Source organism: Oncorhynchus kisutch, linkage group LG29 (assembly GCF_002021735.2).
Source record: "Oncorhynchus kisutch isolate 150728-3 linkage group LG29, Okis_V2, whole genome shotgun sequence".
Lineage (NCBI taxonomy): Eukaryota > Metazoa > Chordata > Actinopteri > Salmoniformes > Salmonidae > Oncorhynchus > Oncorhynchus kisutch.
In genome coordinates, this window is record NC_034202.2 from 35,256,049 (window position 1) to 35,271,163 (window position 15,115).

Here is a 15,115-nt window from a genome sequence, read left to right on the forward strand (position 1 = left end):
TGGGTCTCGCTGTAGCTGCTTCACAGCACACCTGAGAAAATACCCGACAGGATTATGACGATGTCTCATTCATAAACTCTTAGTTCAATTTAATCTCAAATGCAACATGGTGCCATCCCTACATGAATGGTTTTGAGCCTAGTGTGAGCTACATGAATACGTAAAAAATATATGCCTTGCTCATTGTCATTTGGTAATGTATCTATGAATAGCCTACTGCCCATGTGTGTGAGTGTGTGTGCGACTACGTGTCTTTTTTTTTACACTGTGTTATAGCGTTGTGTGTGTGTGTGTGTGTGTGTGTGTGTGTGTGTGTGTGTGCGCGCGCGCGCATCTGTGGCAGACACATGTGCTCCCCTACACTTCGCTCCGATTTGAGCCTAAATCCCGCCTACTTTCAGTATACCTCCTCACGTGGATTAAACCATGTTGCCGCCCGCACACGTGTTTACGCACGGGATTGGCCACAGCACTGCTGTCTATGATGGGTACGTCACTGCTGACCGGGGCATCACCACTAGGCTATTACTATTCAGATAAGGAGGAGGGTCTATGCGTAATGCACATCATCATGGACGCTTTTTGTACAGACAGGGCGTATAGGTGCATTGCCAGTTACAATGTATCGACTCGAGAACTCAGCGACAACATTAACGGGTGTTTGAAATACTTTTACATTATTATTCTGGATGAGGATGCCCTACCGAGCAGGAGGTAAAACATTTTTCTACAGGATGGTACCCTAGCTAGGACTTGAAACTTGAGGAAAACAGTTATCTACATGATTCAAAGATGCTTTGGTTGGTATCTGCCTATAGACTGAACGCTTGTAAGGTCCTAGGGCGGTGAGGTTGACAAGGCAGACGGTTTAAGGACAAGGACAGAATAAATGGTAAGACAAATTATAACATTGGCTTCATAATGATTATACTTCATACTTTTGCATGCATATCTCCAAATATCAACAGTTCATTTAAGGAGTTTGTTCCAATATCCCCAACTCTATAGCCTACTGTTTAAAAAGGTCACGCTACCAATTTAGTGCCTTTTGTGAAGTGTAACTTGGTCCCGAAAAATAACTTTGTTCAACTTCATAAAAAAAACACGTTTTCCAATTTTACACGTTTTTTAAAAATATTTCTACTACAGTAAGTACCTGTTAAGTACCAACTAAAATAATAGGTTTGACCTCACAGTCTTGATTTCATCTAAAAATCAAAGATAAATCCCCTTGTGACAGGGGTTTGGAAGCTTGTTGTGTGCAACAGGGAGTGGCAATTGAATGCAAGCTTTACAAAGACCATTTTATTGTTAAAACATTCTAGCATGTCTATCTATGGGTAACTGGGTTGACGTGTTATACCGGACCCCAGGGCCATGCACAGACCTTTTGGGGGGGCAGGTGCTGAAACTGTAAAAAGGGCACCAAAAAATATATATATTTGACAACTGTGGTCACAGACTTGTTGAGCAATTATGACTTTTATTATTTAGTTACATAAAAACAATAGATGGCATCTTAATGGTTAATTAAATAAAACATATTTAATGTAGATTTAATGACGACTTGGGGGCAATGGATTCAGAACAACAATGACAAAAACTGTACATTTTATTTTACCCAAAACAAAAGGGCACTTTAGAGACTGGAAGGGAAAAGGGGCATGTGCTCTGTACAGGTAGAGCTCTATCTGCGCACGTGCCTGCTTAACCCGTTCAGTTTTCCACCACAAAACACCAGAAAATGGCAAAAAAAAGAAGAGTAGAATCAGCTCACTTGCTTTCACACTATGGTTTGACTATTAGTTCAATGTTTCTTTAACACGGTTGACCTTAAAATAAGGGACAAATGTAAACTAATCACTAATTACATGAAATAAATAATAATCTTCAGAAATGACATTTCAAAGCAGGAGCATAACTTGGGTTTTTACAATGAAGGTACAAAACTTGGAGAAATGTTGGGGTTAAGTGGGTCACAGAGGGACATGTGAAAATGCTGCATTTCAGGACTTTAGCAAGTCTGATGTATTGATTTATCCATGTGGTCTATATTAATAGGGCACTTCATTTCATATAACAGGCTTTTCAAATTCAATATTGGTGCACAACTTCTACTTAAAATATCAAAGGGATGCAAAAGGAACTCTTTTGGTGGAACGACCCAAATACTACTTTATGAAAACTTAGTTAGGGCTTTTAGTCTTTTGCTTTATGGCTAGCTGACTAAACCCAACTCCACGATTTACAATGGAGTTGAGAGGCGACTATTGTTGGCGGACTTGACCTCCGACATCACACAAAGTGAAGTTTCTATCAAAAACGACTTGATTTCAGCACCCTGATTTCAGGCCCCAGATTTCTGTGTATTCTTTGGATGCTGAAATCAGTCGTTTTTTAAAATAAAAACTTCATTTTTATGTGACGTCAGAGGTCAAGTTCGCCCATAATAGCCGCTGCTCAACTCCATCGTAAATCGCGGAGTTGAGTTTTTAACAGTTATTTAACTCGGCAAGTCAGTTAAAACTTCTTAAGGATCGGACCCTTTTTTTCAATTTTCCCCTAAAATGACTCACCCTTATCTAACTGCCTGTAGCTCAGGACCTAAAAGGACACACCCTAATCTAACTGCCTGTAGTTCAGGACCCGAAGCACGGATATTCAAATTCTTGATACCATTTGAAAGGAAACACTGAAGTTTGTGGAAATGTGAAATGAATGTAGGAGAATATAACACATTAGATCTGGTAAAAATATATATTTCCATCATCTTTGAAATGCAAGAGAAAGGCCATTATCTGACTAATGACTCTAGGCACAATTAAAATGTTGGCCACTAGATGGCAGCAGTGTATGTGCAAAGTTTTGGACTGACCCAAGGAACCATTGCATTTCTCTTTAAAATGTTGTATCAAGTCTGCCCAAATGTGCCTAATTGGTCAATATTTACATTTTCAAGTACATAACTGCACTCTCAAACAATAGCATGGTATGTTTTCACTGTAATAGCTACTGTAAATTGGACAGTGCAGTCAGATTAACAATCATTTAAGCTTTCTGCCCATATAAGATATGTCTATGTCTTGGGACATTTTCTTGTTACTTACAACATTATGCTAATAACATTAGCGCAACCGTCCCAAGGGTGGGACACCGATCTGTAGAGATGTTTATTAAGTACAAATTCTTATTTACAATGACAGCCTACCCTGCCCAAACCCAGACGACGCTGGGCCAATTGTGCGCCGCCCTATGGGACTCCCAATCACGGGCGGTTGTGATACAGCCTGGAGTCGAACCAGGGTCTGTAGTGACACCTCTAGCACTGAGATGCAGTGCCTTAGACCCGCTGCGCCCACTCGGGAGTTTAATCGTCTAGATTATGATAAGGAAACAATGAGTGATCCATGGTCCTGAAAACCAAACAAAATTGTTCTGTGTACTTGGCAATGATGATGCTAAATATTCTGTGCATCGTGCACACGTGTCAATGGGGGTTGTTATTTCTATGTAGCAGCTATAGTGCCACTGCCAGCCAGCAATTACATAACACGGTTGGAGGAGGTACTTTGCACAGAGGCTGTCTAGCCACAGATGATCTTATCAAGTTACTCCTCCCTCATCCGCATGCAGGTCCTAGGGTGTTTACTCATAGGCTACGCCACATTACAGCGGCTTATAGCAAACATGTGAGTCCTTACTCAGCGCTGCTTACTCCAATTACTCGCTATTCAAGTCATGCTGGATGTGCATTGTGGTGATGTAGATTTGTATATCCTTTTTTTTTAATGTGGCAACAGCAAATAGCTTAGACCATTAGGAAGCAAGAAAATGGTGTCCCATGTTTGTCCCCACATTCGTGATCCATAAACTGATGGAACTGTAAGATGTAGGCTAATGAAAAAGTTATATTTGATGTCCTTAATCAATCAACCTCTTTGGGGACATTACTCTATCGTGTTGGTACTCCAGCATAAATATCTATTCTGATACCCTCAGGTTGAGCTTTAATAGTGATAAGCTGGGGATCATTTAGTTCACAGGTCTGTTATATAAAGTGGAGCTGGTGTCATGTATATGCTGGTGAAGGCTGTAATGTCAAAATCCATAGCTTTTTTTTTAGCAATTAAGAAGTATTATTTTGTCCTCTCTGGGAGTGTCTGAATATCTCTTGCACAGCCAGTTAGTTCCTCAGTTCATATGCCTATTTTGGACTATGAGGTAACAAGCATATACTTTTCTCCTTTGTACACACTAGCCATCCATGCCCGAATCACAGTAGGGATATATGAAAGCATCTTTACTCTACTGAGTTATAGCTGAACCAGCCACGTAGCCCAGCATTAGTCATCAAATTAATCAGGAGGACACCTGGTGCCATTGCGGTGTACATGTTTCTCACTGCTCTCCTCCCTGAAGGTCCGCGATGCCAAAGGAGCAGGCACATTTTGGGGAGCGGCCCGAGCGCGTACCCCAGGGCACCTCTAAGAATGCCAAGGATAAGAGTAACAGTGCCACTCTGCGGGCATCCCAGTGTGGCACTCACAGAGACCAGGAGGGTAGGAGAATGGGCATGAACGGGAGGATGTCACTGTCTGACTCGGAGAAGGACTCAGAGAAAGACTCCGGATACTCTGGTGAGTAACTCTCTACTTTTGGCCACAAGAGATATTCTCTTTTTGTCCCCCAGCAAACATTGGCACCATATGGCCCAGGGTTGGGGTCAATTTGAATTGGCCCATAGAGATGTATAGAGATCATTACATGGAAATAACTCATATCGCATGGACACTGCCATTGAGGGCTTCCTCCATTTTAAAGTAGTCATTTGTGTGGGGATTCCTATGAGTTGGCAGCCATTAGCCAATGATCAGAGTATTGTCTTCTTTAAATTGGGTTGCCTATGGTTTGTAAATGGCTTTAAGCTATATGACTGCCATCTAGTGGCCACAAAAAAAAGTTATGACACAAGATTTACTGCAGGTGGCGGTAAGTCGCCAATATTCGTTTTGCACCTTTTCAAACGTCAAAAGAATACAAATATTGACTGCTTTAAAATGGAGATCTTCATTTACAGACAACATAATGGCTCAGATATAACGTTGTGTTCTCTACACATCTCTATGAATTGGCCACACCCCACAGGAAGCTAAATTTGAATTGAAGGAAGTAGAATTTAATTCAAAACAAACCAATTCAACTGAGACGTAAAACATGGAAGTCTAATTAATTTGACAAATCTTTCATTAAAATGATATGCCACCAATTCATGCAAAGAATACACATACCATTTAAAATATTAGTTTGATTATAACTCAGATTTTCTTTGTAATGAGATGTTATATTGTTCCCTCCCATACTGCAGTGTTTGATTATTGCATTATGGGAATGTTTTTTTAATTTTTTTACATTAAGGGATTTATTATAGACAACACACAACGTGATCTTAACATATTTATAGACCACTGTAATTATTTAAAATAGTTTTAGGAGATTGAGTTGTAATAATGAAATATTTCAACCTCATGCTACATGGTATTGGTAACCATACATTGTAAAACATAAACATTACTATTGTGCTGTGTTGAATGAATAAGCCATTTGAATTTCATTGAATTAAATTATACTTCCTTTAATTAAATTACATTCAAATTCTGCTTTCTGTAGGGTGTGGCCAATTCAAATCCTAGAATTTAATTGGAATCAAAGAGCAGTTATCTCCAATCCCGATGTGGGTCCAATGCAGGCTCAAATATTGATCCCATCTAGCATGGCCATATTGGGCCGATGCGACTTTGTTCATCGGCGTTACATTGGCCCTAATGCCTTCACTTTGTGTGAGCAGCCCATATCTGGTGAGGGTAGCCCTCACTTTGCCTGCAATAAACGCACCCTTTCGATCAACTGCCATTATTGGGCTCATTTATGTACCAATATGAGTTCATGGTCTTAGCCCTACAAAAAAAAAACTGTTTACAACCAGGAAATGGAATCATTAAAACGTTGGGACCAGCTGGGTTTGCGTACAGCACATACTGGAGGAAAGGGAAAGAGGATACCTAGTGAGTTGCACAACTGAATGCATTAAACCGAAACGTCTTCCACATTTAACCTACCGCTCTGAATCAGAGGAGTCATACTGGTATCGTAAATTCACCCAGCTACTTTAAGATGAATTGCACCAACTAAGTTGCTCTGGATAGGAGCGTCTGTTAAATGACTCATGTATATAGTGGCTGTCTCAACAGGATGAATCTCCTCCCTCTTTCATTTCTCTCCCTTTATCTCTTACTCTTTCTCTATTTATTTCTTCTCTCTCTCTCTATTTATTTCTTCTCTCTCTCTCACCTCCTTCCAACCCTCTTCCCCAGAGACTGGTTCGGACTCGGTGCAGAATGATCTGGATGACCAGCGTATCAGCGTAAGTGAGGCCCACCGAGCCCACAGCAGTAGCAGCTCCCTGAACCACCGGGCCCACTGCAGTAGCAGCTCCCTGAACCACCGGGCCCACAGCAGTAGCAGCTCCCTGAACCACCGGGCCCACAGCAGTAGCAGCTCCCTGAACCACCGGGCCTACAGCAGTAGCTCCCTGGGCCACAACATGCCCCCGTTTGAGGAGCAAAACCCCATCTACGTCATCAAGAACCTGGTGGTTAAACCGGTGAGACACTTTGGTTAGCATTGTAGATGACCATAATGTTTGGTTAGCGTTGTAGATGACCATAATGTTTGGTTAGCGTTGTAGATGACCATAATGTTTGGTTAGCGTTGTAGATTACCATAATGTCTGGTTAGCGTTGTAGATTACCATAATGTTTGGTTAGCGTTGTAGATTACCATAATGTTTGGTTAGCGTTGTAGATTACCATAATGTTTGGTTAGCGTTGTAGATTACCATAATGTTTGGTTAGCGTTGTAGATTACCATAATGTTTGGTTAGCGTTGTAGATTACCATAATGTTTGGTTAGCGTTGTAGATTACCATAATGTTTGGTTAGCGTTGTAGATTACCATAATGTTTGGTTAGCGTTGTAGATTACCATAATGTTTGGTTAGCGTTGTAGATTACCATAATGTTTGGTTAGTGGTTGCATTGTCTTGAGGTTACCCTCGGGACAATAATTTGTTCATAGCATCCTTTCCTCATCCTCTTCCTGCTCCTGTTTGTTTAATCTGATCTGTGAAAGTAACCACCTCCCCATGTCTTCTCTGTCACAATACACCCCTGGTTATAACCTCCTGATGGTATAGTCTGGACCAGAGCAACTACTGCACAGAACCCTGGCGTGGGGGGGAGGATGGGACAATCTGTCTGGTTCCAAGGCCCCCACCCAGCTCCTACTCATCCAAAAACCAGGGGTACCCTCCCCCGTCCCTGCCCACAACAATCCACAGGGCCAGTCCAAGAAAGGGGGCAGTAGAAGCAACAAGAACCATAACAGCAAGAACTCGTACCTCCCCATCCTCAACTCCTACCCCCGCATTGCCCCCCACCCGAGGAAGGAAGGCTCAGAGCAGAGCATAGAGGGTGCAGGGGATGTGAAGGAGAGAAGCATAGAGGGCCAGAGCCGGAGCAAGAGGGTGTGTACGGAGGACAAGAGAGAAGCAGTGTCCACCACCACTCATCTTCGACCACAGCAGCACCAACACCACCAGCGAGAGAGCAGAACCCAATCCTATTACAAAGTCAGCAGCAGCCGAAGCTCCTCCTCCCACCTCCCTCACCATTCCATGGGTGGCCCTGCCTCCTCCACCCAGCAGGGATCTCACTACTGCCACCAACATGCTAAACCCAGCCCCTCCCACTCCAACGGTATTGGCTCCCCATCTGTCATCAGCTCCCAAAAATCCTCCTCCACCTCGTCCTCCTCGTCCTCTGCCGACAGCTGGGCCCCAGAGGCCACAGTAGACCTGTCCAACTGCTTGTCTGACTGCTCGTTGGTGCGTCAGCGGCGCTTCCTCAACACGGCAGAGATCCTGAGCCAGTCGGGCCTGCTGGCCATCACGCTGCGCACCAAGGAGCTGCTGCGCCAGAATGCCGCCACCGAGAAAGAGCTGGCCCAGCTCCGCCAGCACGCCCAGCTACTCTGCTTGGCGGCCCAGACCGGCCAAGAGGCCACCCAGCAAGGACCAAACGAAGGTCCCAGCCCCATGGACAAGCTGCTCCAAGCCATGTCCCAATCGGGACGCTACCCGAGCCTCGACTGGACCTACTTTAATGCCAACAGCAACAACCGTCCCGAGAAAGGAGACGAGGCTGAGAAAGACATCAGGGACAGTATTAACAACTACAAGCATAGCCCGTCTCAGAATCCGTTGGTGGCGGCGCCCCTTGGTAACCATGACGATAGCACATCACCTCCGTCGCCACTTTTCGCCCTGTCTCCTGACCCAGAGGACTGTCCCGATGTTCTCGGCAGCTTGCTCTCCATCTCTCCATCTCCCCCTCCCCAAAGGCGGGGCCGGAGACATGGGGGAGGCGCTAAGCCCCTGTGTGACCCCACCATGCCCCCGGATAGCTCCACCCACCGGGCCTATTTACTCTAGCGCTTATGGGGAGGGGCCTCCATGGGGGACATTTTGATGGAGGAGCATGTGCCACTGTAGGGGGAGAAGGTAAGGAGTGAGGGGAATGCACTGAACTGTGCAAAACTGTGAATACCCGATCTTAACTGTATTACATCTGATGGACTCTTTTTTTGTTTGTTGCTGTTGACTCTACTACCACACTTATATAATTATCACAATATTGTTTCTTTTATTGATCTAATTAGCCAGGGTATTTCAATAATGAGAACATACAAATATGCTTCTTAGGGGATGTTGTAAACAAACATGAGGGTCCATGAATGGATTATCCAATTCAGTACATTACATTCCAGCACATCTATCATTAAATGTATGGAATAGAATTATTCTGCTAGGGCCCTTTTTAAACATAGAAAGGTTCTCGGTTGTAGTTTTCTGAAAACCCTTGGTAAAACGATAACGGCACACGAGGATACTAGGGGCTTTTCAACATAATGGGAAAATGAACACAGACCAATCCATTATCCGTTTGCTCAGGCTTTCCGACGGTCCTTGACTGCTTCAGTGGCGCCGACAGTGTGAAAGGGGACTTTGACCTCAACCGACCGTTGGGGTAGTCTCCAATGAACTCCCTCATGCCATGGTCAGTGCTACTGTGCTCTCTGGTCATTGTGAGCGTTAAAGCCATTCTCAGAATAAAGAATGGTCTGCATGTAGCCTAGTATATTGCAGCTCTGAAGTGCTTAATATATTGTGGGCCATGTTCTCTCTTTGTTCACAGTCATATTACCAGCCAGATTCTCTGGTGTAACATGAGACTAGAGTCAGATATCATGGAGACAGACACTGTACTAGAGGCACATTGGTCATAATACCTGATTGAATTGTAGTTAGGCTATACAGTAGTCAGACTATTTTGATGTGCATGGCACTGGGATATCACTGGCTATTTCTGTATAATTTGGTATGCTCCTTTGATCCTATTTGTGTGTTACCTAAAGTGCAGTCTGATTGGATTATGGTATTGTGGGTATGGGCACGGACATGTAGTATATGTTTGTCTGCAGCTTTATGGTGGATTAATGGAGCAATCCGCATTTCAAACAAATGGAACCACTCTCAAAAGAAGAGTATATAGTGGCTGTCATATTACCAGCCAGATTCTCTGGTGTAACATGAGACTAGAGTCAGATATCATGGAGACAATTCATTTCAAACAAATGGAACCACTCTCAAAAGAAGAGTATATAGTGGCTGTCATATTACCAGCCAGATTCTCTGGTGTAACATGAGACTAGAGTCAGATATCATGGAGACAATTCATTTCAAACAAATGGAACCACTCTCAAAAGAAGAGTATATAGTGGCTGTCATATTACCAGCCAGATTCTCTGGTGTAACATGAGACTAGAGTCAGATATCATGGAGACAATTCATTTCAAACAAATGGAACCACTCTCAAAAGAAGAGTATATAGTGGCAGTCATATTACTCTCAAAAGAAGAGATATAACTATGGATGCAAGGACCGAACATCGTTGAGATCAACATTATAGTCATGTTTTGAGGCTATAAGTGTTTTTAAAACAATTATATTGTTTACAAACAGATTATAAAAAGGTTATATTTTCAGTTCAGATGGGAATCTACAGTTGAAGTTCATGAGGCATTTATACTGTGTACAAAACATTAAGAACGACTACCTTATATTGAGTTGCACTTTCATCTGAATTCACCTGGTCAGTCAGTCATGGACAGAGGCAGGTGTGTATAATGTTTTGTACACTCAGTGTATAAGTTAGATTTGTCAAGAATCAATAGCATCATTCATTGGAAAGTAAAATGTATGTAGCAATCTCAGCTTGTACAGTTGTGAAATTTGACTGTTTCTATGAAAACACAAAACTATAGGACTTCAGTTATTGTAGATAGAATTAGAAGTGAATTTGAAGATGATATAAAATGTAAGCAACTGTGTGAAACCAAGTGTTTGTTCCCTTCTGCTTCAGGCGCCTGAACACGTAGGCATTAACATGATGTAATAAAGAGCTCCAATTCATTCAATAAATACAAATGACTTCAAGTTCATTTATTTGGAGGTCTGTGTTGTGGTTTAATGTGGGTGATATGATGATGTTTCCACCATCGTTGCTTAACTATTTACATAATCAGAATTACGTAAGTGACATGGAAAAGCCACTGACTACCTCTGACAGCCATGAATAAAAGACAGGGACTATAACAAATGTAGTAATCACAGCCATGAATAAAAGTTAGTCACCAAAACAGTAATCAATAAGCTGAAACATGTGGATCCCTCTTTGGCCCTCTGGCCCAGGGGCTATTATCTACAGAACTTTAGCACGTCAGATGTGTCACCAACAAAGTGTTCCAGAACGGAACCCCCAGTCAGGGTGAAGGTGACAGCATCTCGTTTTGTGTCTGTAGTTTGTTTCTCAGGAGGACCACCCTGGATAAACTTCACATACTGTAGATAGTGAACCTGGGACTGCCCAGAGATAATGCAGAGATAATAAACAGTCAGACTGACACCTGATCTTTAACTGGAGGGACACATGTTGCAAGGACCAAACAGCCGTCTTGTTCTTAGATGTCTGAGGCATTGACCTGCTCACTGTCTTAGTCTACCTGGTTTCTCCACTGAGGCTTCTCAAGCCAGCATGAGTGTCTGGAGTACTTTCTGAGGTCCTGGACTCCTCTACGTCTGGAGTATGCCTGAGGTCCTGGACTCCTCTACGTCTGGAGTATGCCTGAAGTCCTGGACTCCTCTACGTCTGGAATATGCCTGAGGTCCTGGACTCCTCTACGTCTGGAGTATGCCTGAGGTCCTGGACTCCTCTACGTCTGGAGTATGCCTGAGGTCCTGGACTCCTCTACGCCTGGAGTATGCCTGAGGTCCTGGACTCCTCTACGTCTGGAGTATGTGTGTCGTCGTCCCCCCCTCCCCGAGTGTGCGGGAACTCCATAGTGGGCTGTGTGGGGAAGCTCAGTGTGTCCCCCGGCCAGACACGAAGACCAGAAGCTTCTTGACGGTCAGAGACTCACATCCCTGAAGAAGACACAAACAAAGACAATATGACCTAGGATGAATCTTGAGAGGCTGACGTTCTTCTCCTAAACATAATGCATTACTATTCATATATAAAAACATTCTCTCCTTGATCTCCTTTATTAGGCCTGTTTCCAGAACCCAGATTCAGCCGTGTCCTGGACTAAAAATCATCCCTGAAACATGATGATTAATCAGTTGCATTGAAGATTGATGACATTTTCCTTACACTCCACCCCAATAAGCCAGTCCCTCCAGTAGCCATACGTTATGTTCTCAGCTATTCTCTCATCACTACCGGGGGCTGAGAAGTTCACGTGGAAGAGCGTGAGGTCTACTGCAGAGAGGCTAGTAACATCTGCTTGAATACAGCAGGATGCCTCTAGCAAGCCCAGTGTAGCCAGTCCTCCTTTCATTTGGTTTAAACAACAAAAAGGACAACACAGAGTGAGGGACGTGCACAAGAGACTGAGCTCATAAAAGTAATTACTGTGCCAAAAGTGACTAGGCCCAACTCAGCAGTTATTGTACAAACCATACTTACTGGTCCACATGACAACCAAACATCCAAATAGCCCCTCGCAGCAAACCGCACAATGTCTTCCCATGTCTGGACAGGGCTGAGGACCCCCAGCGGACGCAGAATTAAAGACTCCTCCTCCATGACCTCACTAGCAGCCTCCAGGGTTGTGGCCGCCTTAAGCTGTGGGTTGAATGACACGATATCACAATGCAAATCACAACCCCAGGCCTGTATTCACAAAGCATCTCAGAGTAGGAGTGCTGATCTAGGATCAGTTTCCGATTAAAGATCATAATGAATAAGAGTATACAGGTCACTGCCAAAATAAAGGAAACACTTACTTCCTGCCTTTGTCAGTCGATAGGAACATTAGCCCGAGCTATTTAGGAGGGATATCACACCTGGCACAAATGGTTGTCTAGTTCTGTTTTTCCTGCTGAGGGTTGCTCTATACCTGCGCCCAGAGGGGAGTAGTTCAAAGTCCAGGTACAGGGGGTTGCTTGGGTCTAAAATGATTTTGTGAGCCTTGTGGAGGGCCTTGACCTTAAAGATCTCATCCAGACCTGTCTGTTTGACTCCAAGTACCTTGCTTGCTGTGGTAATAATCCTTCTCAGCATATTTCTCAGGCTGACAGTGGCATTGCCAAACCAACAAACAATACAAAACGTTTAAATACTCTAAATACTCTCACTTGAGTAAATGAGGGATAAAAAGTAGATTGAGAGCAGGTTCTTCCAGAGTTAATTAGGCAATTAACATCCCATTATGCTTAGGGTCATGTATAACAATGCTGGACAGGCCATTATGTTTGCTACAATGGCTTTGCCCCCATAGGATGACAATGCCCCATCCATAGGGCACGTGTGGTCACTGAATGGTTTGATGAGCATGAAAACAATGTAAGCCATATGATGTGTCCGTCTCAGTCACCAGATCTCAACCCAATTGAACACTTATGGAAGATTCTGGAGCAGAGCCTGAGACAGCATTTTCCACCACAATCAACAAAACACCAAATGATGGAATTTCTCATGGAAGAATGGTGTTGTATCCCTCCAAAAGAGTTCCAGACACTTGTAGAATCTATGCCAAGGTCCACTGAAGCTGTTCTGGCTCGTGGTGGCCTAACGCCCTAATAAGACACTAATTATTGGCATTTCCTTTATTTTTGCAGTTACCTGTATGTACAGGAAGGACCTGATCCAAGATCAGCACTCCTAGTCTGAGAAGCTATGTGAATACAAGCCCAGGGCTCAGGCTACAAACACAAACCAATATATACGGCAAAGAACACATGAACATGTCACGTGCCTTCTCCAGCCTGGCTCGTATTTCCTCGTGTGATCTCGTCCAGGGCCACAGGAGCAAACGGAAGACCACAGATCATGTCAAACGTTCTCCTGGACAGGAAGTGGGGCCATATCTCACCACTCAGACACTGGTCATGCTCTCCACCAGCCTGTACATTATCCCAGGCTGAAACTAAAACATGGTACAAGTTAATACCACCTTATTAAAATAAGGGGGGGTTTTACTATGGAAAGCACATAAGAGGCCACCAATCTATGTAGTAATATACCATATAGGACCTTATAGTTCACTCTGCTTGGAGTACACTGAAAGTGATACAACAGGACAGAGTTCTAGGATTAGATAGAAAGTGTCATATTTGAACATATAAACAGTGCGATCTTACAATACTAGTGCAATACTAGGCTTTTGCAGTGGTCTGGCCCCTGGAACAAACAACAGTCTTGGATGGCTGCCATCAACAGCTGAATGAACTCCTGTGTTTAACCATGTTGGTCGACTGACCCCTCACATTGAACCTCTGAGGTTGAATAGTTTCCAGCTGAATGCCTTGGTGGCAGAGCGGAGTAGGTCCTTTCGTAAAATAATCGGGGTGTTCTCTTCCATGTTCTCCGGATGGGACACCTGGGAGGCCAAGGCAGACAGCAGTGTACCTGTAGGTGAACCCTACGATAAATACAGAAAAAAATGATGACATGATACATAGACATCGTTTGGAGGAGAGAGGATATAGGCTGGGAAAATGTAACAGCACCCTGGGCAAAGACTAGCTTTGCCTAATACATCAGACTGATACCATCGTTACCCCATGGATATTCCACTCTCTTGCGATGATTCCATAACTTTCCATTGCATTCTTGTCTTTGGTATTATGAAATCATAGATAAGCAAAGGCCTGACATCTAATGGAAATAAATAACAAACATGTAGGCCTGATCTCTTGTATGATGATGCTGACTTCAGATATACTTACTCTTCTGTCGTCATGATGGTCTTCTCCTCTTGGCTTCGACAGTAGGAAACGGGGCATGTTGGCTGTTGTACAGTTGTTGGGGGCAGGTGAGGAGATGAGCACTTCATGGCTGACAGAGAGAAAGACTTTCCTGAAATTCATAAAGAAAAAGTTAGGCTCACAAAAGTCCAACTGTCAACCTTCAAGTATTCATTTCGATCATAAAAACGTGTAGACTTGGCTTATTGTCACTTACAGTTTAACTTGATCGTGCAGCTTCAACCTCCTCCTACAGGTGGCAGAAATGATGCCCAGACCAGAGCTTGTTTTCGTTGCACTACAATCATCTTTCGTTCATTTCATTTAAATGGAATTAAGATTATTTTAGTACTATGATGCTTTTGGGAAATCCAGCCGAGGACAGGAGGATGTTAGCCTGAGATCAGAAATTGCAACAGATTACGCCAATTCTGTTGCAAAACACAAACGGAACAAAGTCGAGAGGGATCTATCTGAATTTGTCCCAAATACACCCGTGATTCCATACCAATTCCGTTGACTAAAGTTATGGAACTTTGTTCTCCAAGCGTGACGAGAAAGGCAAGTCAGATTTACACACAATTCCTGATTAATTTAACGCTAACACGCTTGAACTATATATGGGAATGATGCTCAAGTGAGTCAACGTTTCGTTGTTTCCAAGGGGAACTGTTTTTTCAGTCGGAACACA

The 15,115-nt window shown here is 43.4% G+C and overlaps 1 protein-coding gene and 1 long non-coding RNA gene across 4 annotated transcripts; one reads left to right on the forward strand and one right to left on the reverse strand.

The window, feature by feature from the left end:
- The first annotated feature begins 519 nt into the window (after positions 1-519).
- LOC109878737 (CLOCK-interacting pacemaker) lies at positions 520-10,618 on the forward strand. Of its 3 annotated transcripts, XM_020470947.2 has the most exons (5): positions 520-714; positions 819-892; positions 4,420-4,637; positions 6,372-6,661; positions 7,252-10,618. In XM_020470947.2, the coding sequence occupies exons 3-5, from the start codon at positions 4,427-4,429 to the stop codon at positions 8,545-8,547; spliced, it is 1,797 nt and encodes a 598-aa protein (XP_020326536.1). In that variant the 5' UTR covers positions 520-714; positions 819-892; positions 4,420-4,426; the 3' UTR covers positions 8,548-10,618. The 3 variants fall into 3 exon arrangements, with proteins under 3 accessions (XP_020326536.1, XP_020326534.1, XP_020326533.1); XM_020470945.2 differs by having other exon boundaries at positions 520-892; XM_020470944.2 differs by lacking the exon at positions 819-892 and having other exon boundaries at positions 544-714.
- On the reverse strand, positions 10,603-15,100 carry LOC109878739 (uncharacterized). Its single transcript, XR_002253418.2, has 4 exons — positions 14,642-15,100; positions 14,407-14,536; positions 12,143-14,099; positions 10,603-11,598 (listed from the first exon to the last, which is right to left on the reverse strand). It is a non-coding gene; the product is annotated as an uncharacterized LOC109878739 (long non-coding RNA).
- Positions 15,101-15,115: the final 15 nt, after the last annotated feature.